We start from the raw sequence: 10,544 nt of genomic DNA on the forward strand, positions 1-10,544 counted from the left end.
TATTCGGGCCCCTACACAAGTTCATAATTACATACAAACCGTCCAAATTTGAAAAAGCATGCAATAATTCCACATAATTAGTTTAATATATATGTAAAAAAAGAATTAGCGGTTATGGTGCTAACAGGACATTTTGTGGTTGATTATAAATAGAGAGCTATATACGAGTATATCAACATCATCAAATTCTTAGCGCATTTCTTTCATATATATCTCTTAAGCTAATTTTTCTCCTTTATCTTAAATTTCATTTACCTTCAAGAGTGATGGAAAGTGTCCAATTACTCATGTTGTTGAAATGTTCTATTGTTCTTGCACTTATTTTTGCCTGTCATGGATTTCTGTCCGTACAGGGAAGGCCCATCAAACGAAGCTTCAATAAGAATGATAATATTATTGGAGCCAACGATGAAACAAAAACGACAGAGATAGTTGGCCAAGTTATCCCTGGTGGAGGGCTCCAAGTCCAATCCATTCCCTCAGATGTTGAGACTCCTCCAGCTTCAGCAGCCAACCACTTCTCAGACGCCTTTCGACCAGCGAACCCAGGTGAGCACCCCGGGCCAGGAGTGCGAGCTTCCACTAAGACTACTATTGCAAACGACAATAATAATGGTGTTGTGAAACCGAACAAACAAAACGACGAACGACATTTCGTTTCGGGTGACAAAGAGGATTTTCGTCCCACAGCGCCGGGACACAGCCCTGGAGCTGGCCATTCTCTTGGAAATAATTAATCAGGTGGACGACGTGCACTGTCGTGTCGTCCATGGATTATGCATGAAAAATAATATCACCATGACACAGGTTCATCTAAAAATAAGTACAAATTAGTATTACTATTATATTGAAACTATGATTATTTTTATTAGTCTAAGGTAAAATTGCTTCAAATGTCTAAGTGATCACTAGCTATGTATAATGTAATATATATGTACGTAAGTTGTCTATATGCTTTGCTGTAATCTCTTAAGAAAATAAATAAAGTAATATCTCATCATTCTCTATATTCATGAGCGGACATTGTGAATTATCACACTTTGGTTATATAAATATATACATAGGGCAAAATTCACATATTTATTTATTTTTAAAAAAATTGAACTTGAGAGGGACCTCTTATGGCACAAAAACAAGAGAGGGACCTCTTATGGCACAAAAACAATTATATATTATAATTATGAAAAATTAAAAATACACTAAAATATAATTATATATAAAAAAAAAACACCCTTTAGTAGGGAAAATTAAAAAGATACGTACCGTATAGCTAAGTATGACTCATTAAAATTCATTTATCCACAAGCGTAATTAACTAAAAGAACTGGCTTTGATTTTTGAAAAAAAAAGAAGGAAGTATACTACTATCACTACAAAAAACAGGCCTATACCGAGAACAAATGTCCTCGCTATAAGCCCAAATGTCCTCGGTAAAACTTCTACCGAGACAATGTCGTCGGTATAAAGTTATCGGTATAGCCGCGTCGGTAAAACAAAACTTCTGCCGACGACATTAAAAATGTTCTCGGTATAAGGTTTACCGACGACAATGTCCTCGGTATAAAGTGACAAATGTCCTCGGTAAAACCAACCCCAATTTGTCATCGTACTGGTATATACCGACATCTTGGTGGTATATACCGAGGACAATGTCCTCGGTATAGACTTTTCCCCAATTTTTTTTTTATATTTGTTATTCCCTTATTTATTTATTTATTTATTTATTTTGAATTAAATATAAAAAAATAGAATAAAATTAAAACACTTATATTAAAGATATAAATAAAAACATAAGAGTATGTTCGCTGAATCAAAATAAAAAATTGTCTTAAACATGATAATGTAATAGTCAATTGTAATAAAATTCATACATAAGTCCTACTGAGTCGGTGCTCCAACATCGGGATCATCGGGTGGTGGTGGGGCAGATTGAGATCCCGGGGTGATACAATGAGTCCGGACATGTTCCTCTAACTGTCGAAGACGCTCTCTCATCTCAGACAACTCTTCATCTCTAGTTTGTGAAGGACGAAAATCAAATGGATTTCGGTCCCTTATGTTAAGGATACGTCCATATCCTTTCTGGTGGCCCCGTCGTTTTCCGAAGACAGTTTGTACCAAAGATATGTCTTCATCTTCAGGCGCACTCGAAACTGGTGTGGAACTCTCAGTATCAGTTGCCTGTGTCTGCTGTGTGTCGCGGTATGCACGCAATTCCTCCTGTGATACAATGTATAATGTAATTAAAATTTTGAAACAATTAAAAATTTGAAAAATGTTTAAAAAAACTTAACGTACCCAAGTATTTTTGGCTGTCTCTGTCACCCACCCTGTGTCTGATTTATGGTGAGTATCCATCCAGCTATCCGGGATGGACTCAAGTTCCCCAGTCTCTAAATTGCGCTGTCACGTACATATATTTTTATAAAATTAATAATTAAACGTAAATAAAAAAAATAAACTAAAAAATAATTAATTAACTAACCTTTTTATAGCATAAGGCTGGGATTGACTGAGAACCTCCATAGCTAAGCTCTTTCAGTTTCCTTCTATTTTCCTTGTTGACCACAGAACGTTTCTCCAAAAAGTTATCGTTAGTAATATATTTAATTAAGATAGTTAAGTTTAGCAAGAAATTAATACCGTAATTTCTGGGCGTCGGAAAAATTCAATTGCTTTTTGCCATTGCGTATCCGTGCAACCACCATAACGATTTTGTGGCCCATTAATCGTTAAATGCTCTTTAATATCGTACTTCCAGTCAGAATACTTTTTTAGCACACGAAGTATCAATGCCTCTCAAGATCCCAGGCATATGCCCTTCTCCATATCTAGCACGCCCAATATCAAACAAATCATCATAATTCACAAACATTTATTAGTAAATATGATATATAACATAAAATGAGAATTAACATAAAAATACATAAACTACTTACTTCCAAATGTGCAAGTATTCTTTCTTTCGAGGCATTTGGTACTTTTGACCATTGAGGACAGTCCGGATCTGTGTACTGTCGAACAAGTAATCCGAGCTCTCTTGAGAAATTTTAGCTGTACTCTCCGATCTCTTTATATGTTCTCCCCCGCACATCCCACTCGAGAGGGAGAGGACGCCCCAACTGTTCCCTCTTTTTAAAAACATATTTTTTTAATTTTAATTTTAATAATGATTAAAACTAACAAATATTATTAAAAACATATTTTTTTAATTTTAATTTTAATAATGATTAAAACTAACAAATATTAAATTTAATTTTAATTTTAATAATGATTTTCTAATAATATATTTGTTAATTTTATTTAATCAGAACTAACACATATTATTTTTTTACATATTAATTTAGTATTTATTAAATTACATATTTTACTTATGCTTTATTGAATAGTTTGATTAATTTAAACAAAATTTCTAAGATTTGTTTAAAATTTATTTATTTACTTTAGGATTTAATTATTACTTAAATTATTTAATTAATGTTTATTTTTATTAAAATTTAGTTGCATAATGTTAATGTTAATTTTTTTAATGTTAATTTTAAAATATATTATTTTACTTATCAATTCACTATTTATTAAATTAGAAATTTTATTGAGTACTTCTACTAATATTCAAAATATCTCTAAATTTTACAATTCTATAAAAATATTAAATATGTTTACTAATATGTTTAATACACATAAAATTCACCAAAACAACATAGAATTTATTTAAAAAAAATACTAATTAATCATATAACAATTTTCTAATTCCTAATATCATTTTTATTAATACTTATTTTGAAAACCTAAAAATAAATACATTCTATCTAATATAATAATTTCAGATTTTTATTAAAATTAATATTATATTATTTATATAAAAAAACATAAATTATTCAAAAATTGAAAAAATACAGAAAAATTAAAAAAAAAACTTACCAATGCCTTCGATATCTTGCTAGCAATCTCTTTAGTCCAACAAATACCGAATATCCAACCTTCAAACAAAAATTACAAAATATCATTATACAATTTCATAAATATATATATATATATATAAAATGAATAAATCGTTAGAATTACTTTAAGATTTATTACTTATTTAAATAAAATTTCAGGATTAATGTTTATTTTTATTAAAATTTGGTTGCATAATGTTATTGTTAATTTGATTTAATCATGATTAAAAATATATTATACAACTTATCAATTCACTATTTCTTAAATTATAAATTTTATTGAGTATTTTTAATTCTAAAAAAAATTGGGCAGCATAACGACTGTATTTTCATATATCCAAAAATTTAAAAACCTGCAAATAACACATAAAAAAATATCCAGTCGCAGAACATACACAAAGCAATACAAATACATTGTAAATGACTATATAATTTATAATTATTACTCTAAATTTTATTAATTATTCAATTTTCTATTTAAAATATCATAATTCTACTAAAAATTAACAACAAAAACAAAGCATCAATATTCATCAACACTAAGAATAAAAAAATTAACAACAACAACAAAATTCAAATTAAATAAACAAAACTCACTCTAATAATCAAAATTTATTAACCAAATCTAATAATCTAAAACTAAAATTATTTAACCCAATCTAAAAAACAAACAATCAAATATTAAATTTTCATATAAACATATATTTATAACTAAAAGTCAAATTATATACCTAAAAAATAAATTATTAAATTAATAAATTTTCATACTAATAAATTAATTATTTATCATATGATTAAACTAACTAAATCTTAAAATTATATATGTATTTTACTAAAATACTACACAATATATTATTTCCTCTAAATTGGATATCACTAAATTTTTAACTAATTTTCATCACAAATTATTATTTTTACCTATTTTAATTACATAATCAGAAATTATATATATAATATAACAAATAACAATATATTAACAATATTAAACAAATTATAAATAAAACCCTAAATATATTTATACAAAAAATATAAATAAAACCAAAAAATTACAAAGAAAATGTGAAATACCTCTAAAACCGTTGGTATACAATGCAAAACCTGAAAATAATACCACAAAAATCTCATTATAAAAACTCAAAACTGAAATTTTTTTTAAAAATTTATACAAAAAAAAAAACTGAAATATTTGTAAATAATTACCTCAATAGACCTTATAGCCACTTAAATCGTCTTTGGAAGGGAAATTTTGACCAAAATCAAAGTTTGTGGGGGCCGAAATCCAGGAAAATAGAACTGGGGGGCGGAGAAAACGGTTTTCGGCTTTTTTCCGTTTCAGAGAGAATGAGCTCTCTGTCTGGGAAAGATGAAGATTATAAAGACCCTATACCGAGAACATGTTCTCGGTATAGGGTCCTCGGTACACAAACTAAAATGAAATAACCGCGTAAAAAAGGCGGGAGTCTAAATTATATATACCGAGTACACGTTCTCGGTAAAGACCTCGGTAAAGACCCTATACCGAGAATATGTTCTCGGTATAAGGTCCTTGGTACACAAACTAAAATGAAAAAAACCGCGTAAAGGAGGCGGGTGTCTAAATGATCTATATCGAGAACTTGTACTCGGTAACATGTTCTCGGTATAGAACGTTTTTTTTGTAGTGTATAATTATCAAAAGAGTGAAGATTTGATACCAAAAAAACTTATATCGACCAAAGCATACAAAAATGCATAAGGAGTAAAAGAACCACACATATACCTTCTTTGGAAAAAAAAATCCAAAAATTTTACTTTCTCATGTTTGGATTGAATCAATAAATTAATAATGTTTTTTAGAAAAATTAAAACTTAAATGTAGTATAATTTTTTTTTAAATTGATAACAATTATAAATATCTACAAAAATTAAAATATAAAAAAAAAATTCTTATTAAATTTGTGAAAAATATTTTTCTCCTAATCAATAGCTCAAGTCAACCACGTAACTCAAGCAAAGCTTGAATCTTCTATATCCAGTGAATCTTACAAATTAGTGATACCAAACCATAATATGAACACGTCTCGTACGTAATTAATAATAACTGCACTTACATTATAGCTTAAGCTTCATTATTATTAATTGGCCCAACGAAACAACTCGTCACAAAACAAACCTTGGTAATATTACCCTTACATTGTAATTTGTGTACTTATAAATAATAATGGCACATTATAATGTACCAATATAATCTACTAAATTAGTATGGAATTTGAAAGTGTGTGTATCATTACTCCTCGTAAAAATACCATATTGCTAAGGGTAATTAGAGACTAGAACACTTCTTTCTGTTTAGTGAAACCCATTAGATTTAGTATTTATTTTTTTAATTTAGTAGTATTAATTATTAATATCTTTAAGCATTTTTATGTCCACACAAGAAAATGATGAGGAATATTAGAGTGAAGTGATATTATTTAAATATACTAATGGCTTAAAAATTATTAAAGTAATAGAAGGTTATTTGCATTGCCGATCCTTAAATTATACACATTTTGGTAAATTGGTCCCTCAACATTTTTTTTGGTAAATTGGTGCTCAAACTTTGATTTTCTTGACACTGTTAGTCCCCCACCGTTAAGTTACCATTTTTCTCCTAGTTTAGGGACTAATTCGCAACAAAAAAAAAGTTTGCGGACCAACTTGCCCAAATAAGTCATGTCTTAATTTTTTTACGTGACGAGTTTCGTTGTAGTTATGGTAATTCTCTTGTATATTGTTTTGAAAATTCTGAATATATTAGTGTGATAAAAACATGGTTGATTTTTTATTTATTTTTTTGCTCTTACGGTGGTTCGGAATATCAGGAATTTTTTTTTCCAACACTCTAAAATATTTATAATTTCTCAAAATCGACAAGGAGGGTTTTTGTAACTATAACGAATACTTTCATGTAAAAAAAAACTGAGTCATGAGTTATCCAATTTTTGTTGTACTGGTACGACACACTCTAGTTTCACACATGTGATAAGCCATAACCCAATTTTTTATATGCTGGGTGTTGTTGTACTTACAACAATCCTCCGTACATTTTTAGAAAATTCTTGATAATTTAGTATGCTACAATTAGGATTGATTTTTTTTTCCCATGTGGTGGTTTGGAGTATCAGGAACTCTATTTTTGACACACTAATTTACTATCAATAATTTTTCAAAAAACATCTAAGATGGTTGTCATATGTATAACGAACACCGTCATGTAAAAATATTGGATCATAATTTATGAATGTGTGTAAAAACTGAAATGTCCAATACTGATAAGATCATAATTCTTTGTTGTATCGCTATGGCACGCTCCAGTTTCACACACTTGGATAAGTCATGAGTTAATTTTTTTTTATATGACAATGTTCTATAGAAGTTTTTGGGAAATTATAGATAATTTAGTGTGTCGAAAATAAAATTCTTGATATTTTGAACCATCACACGAGAAAAAAAAAATCAACTCTGTTTTTAGCATAAGAATTTATCTAGAATTTTCCAAAAACGTATTGGAGAGTTGCTATAATTACAACGAACACCATCATGTAAAAAAATTAGATCATAAATTATTTTGGCAAGTTAGTCACCAAATTATTTTGGTGCAAATTAGTCCCTAAACTAACCGAAAAAATGGTGACTTAACGAAGGAGGACTAACAGCACTAAGAAAATCAAAGTTTGAGAATTTATTTTTCAAAATAAAAATTGAGAGACCAATTTACCAAAATGTGTATAGTTCAAGGATCTATGACGCAAATATGTCGTAATAGAAGGTCTTCTAAGGAAGGATTTCCATAACCCGTAATTAAACGACAATTCTCATACTTTTTTTTCTTTTACACCTCAGTATTTCTAAATAATTATATATATGCACAGTGCACTTTTGACCTTTTGCTTTTTAACACAACCTTACACAGTGGAGAATAAAATAAAATCTCAGCCGGAGGATCCAATGGAGCGCTTTCTCACAAAATATTTTTTTTTGAATGTGTACTTTGAAATAGTTAAAAATTAGAAGGACCATGACTTAAAGTAGATATGTTAAACAAAACTAATATTTTATCTTGTCTCTTTATTCAATAAATTATTATATGTTTTAATATAGCTTTCGAGGTATTTTGGGTAGGACCGGAGGGAGAGAGAAAAATATATTATATATTGGTGGAAAAGGTGACCCGCATGTTGCTTATATTTTTATAAATATATAGATGGATTTTGTGTTTTTTCTTATTGTTTGTTAGAATATTGTGTTTTCATAAATTATTTTTTAGATCTTATATTTTATAAAATAGTTAAAATAGAACCATAAACCCGATTTTGATTAATGTTTTCTCAACTAAAATCACAAATAATTGACCAAATTAATAATTCAGAATAAAAATAATATCATTCTGCTTAAAAACTATGTTGTTATATTCAATTTTTTGTTTATCAAAATTGAGTTTAGAGTTTTATTTTAACCATTTTATAAAACATAAGGTCCAAAAAATAATTTTTCAAAATACAGTGTCTAAACAAGTAATGAGACAAAACACAGGGTCCAAAAAAGTATACATTTATTTAATATACATATTAATGATAAATATTCTCATTATTTTTCCTAAAATATAATAGAAATTACAAGTGTTTGAATCATCCTCCTTATAAAACTTGGAAATGAATCACAGATACCCAAGCATTCGAAGTAAGTTGACACCCAAAGCTAGATATCATAACACATTTAACAAACTTTCACTATAAATGCAATAGGACCAAATATAATATTTGACAGAGTCCACAAAGCCTACTCAAAAAAATTATGGGAGTATATTGAACGACATAAAATCGGATGAAAAATTTGTCAGGATACAAGTCGAATGAAACTGGTTAAAAATTCCAATACAACAAAGTGGCACACATTTGCTTAAAGTTCCCAAATGGAGGTCAAGGTTAAGAAATGTGGAAGCAACCTGCGCCGGTAATACCATTACAATTGAGAGGGAAATGCTATTTAGGAATAAGATTGCGGGTTTTAACTTAAAACTAATTGGCTGGATTCTCTATTAAATATCATATTCGGTCTTGTTTTGTCTAAAGTCATTTATTATATCTATACTTTCAAACCCAAATATAAGGGGATTTATTAGAAATTAAAGCATTGCATTGGAAATATATATATAAAATAAAATAATATCTTTATAAAAAAAATAGTTACTCAACTCATCTCCAATTGGTTTTAAGCTGGTATCCCAATCCTATTTCTAGATAGCCTTTTCCTCTCACTTTGTAACATGCTATCAAGAGTTAAGTATAAACTTTCACTATACTCCACCCTTGACCTCTATTAATTTGGGACCTTTAGGCCTTGTGTGCCAATTTATCGTGTGTGTATTGTAACATCCCAATTTTCTTGAAACGTTAATTGTCACGCCCTGGTTACCCCAGAACAGTTACGGTGAATAGTGAACCGAAAATTTGACCCGCTACCCGAGTCCTTTGGTTAAAAACGTGATCTAAGTGTTATTAACAGGCTAAGGTGAAAAAAAAAACAGTAAAAAGGAAAGGATGTATTTCATTAAGTATATAAACTGCTCATGAGCTATTCAAAACGTTTCCAAGTTGTTTATAGTACAAAATGGTCGCTACAGTTTCAAATTTACAATCCTCGCCGACCTAAGCGGCAAAAATAGGGTAAACCCCCTAGTCCCTCTGAGAACTCCTTGGTCGTGGTGGTCAAGCGGCCGCATATGTACACAACACCACCTAAGCTCTCCACTCAAGGTTGGGTGAGCTTCTCTTTCCCTTTACCTGCACCACATAGCCCCCATGAGCCAAGGCTCAGCAAGAAAACACAATAAAGCATGATATAATATCAACAATGATTATAACAATCATTCAGGACTATCAGTCCAAAACAGATAGGTGACAGCAGTAAAAGTCACAAAAGTGGGTACAACTCCCTCTAGCCATGTGATGATAGGGTCACCAGGGCTTAACTGATAGGTTATCCTTTCATAAGTTTGATCAGGATAGGTGTATGGTGAATAGTCACCAACATAACCTTCCTCATGACCATAGAGTCATAACCCTGGAACATTGTTCCCTAGCCATGTGACAACAGTCACCGGGGCCTTATGCCCTGGCTCTGAGTACTAGTCTTAGACTAGCCAAGCGCTTATAAGTTCATCGACTTTAGGGTCGATCCAGCATTAATGCCATAGAGCCATTCAATGCTGATATCGATTAGATCTAATCTTTATTCGACCCTACGTTTAGAGTGCTTATGCCGTTTCTGACCTTTAGGTTAGTGTCCCTGACTATTCAGTGCCATATACAAGTAATCAACATTCACTAGCATTTAATATGCAATCCATGTCCACATTTACCAACCAACGTGCCTCAATAACAAAACAAGCATGTCATATACATATACAGGGTGCAACTGTATTCATACACTGTTTTCTTACCTCTGGTTCGAGTGAAAATTAATATAAGAGCGACCCTTGAGAACAATCAATCTTTAATTCCTTGACGATCACCTGGTCATAACCAAAATATAGGATTCATCAATGAAAATGATAAGCAAAGGTTCCCAAACCAAAACCTA

At 30.0% G+C, this 10,544-nt stretch overlaps 1 protein-coding gene across 1 annotated transcript; it reads left to right on the forward strand.

Moving 5' to 3' along the window:
• Positions 1-223: 223 nt before the first annotated feature.
• Positions 224-957, forward strand: LOC133810660 (precursor of CEP9-like). The gene has a single exon (XM_062246074.1). It carries the CDS (start codon positions 267-269, stop codon positions 735-737), a length of 471 nt encoding a protein of 156 aa, XP_062102058.1. The 5' UTR covers positions 224-266; the 3' UTR covers positions 738-957.
• The last annotated feature ends 9,587 nt before the right edge of the window (positions 958-10,544 follow it).

Source organism: Humulus lupulus, chromosome 1 (genome assembly GCF_963169125.1).
Source record: "Humulus lupulus chromosome 1, drHumLupu1.1, whole genome shotgun sequence".
In the NCBI taxonomy this organism is placed as follows: Eukaryota; Viridiplantae; Streptophyta; class Magnoliopsida; order Rosales; family Cannabaceae; genus Humulus; species Humulus lupulus.

Excerpts from the sequence above, each read along its gene's own strand:
- LOC133810660 (XM_062246074.1), top strand. The coding sequence starts at position 267 with ATGGAAAGTGTCCAATTACTCATGTTGTTGAAATGTTCTATTGTTCTT.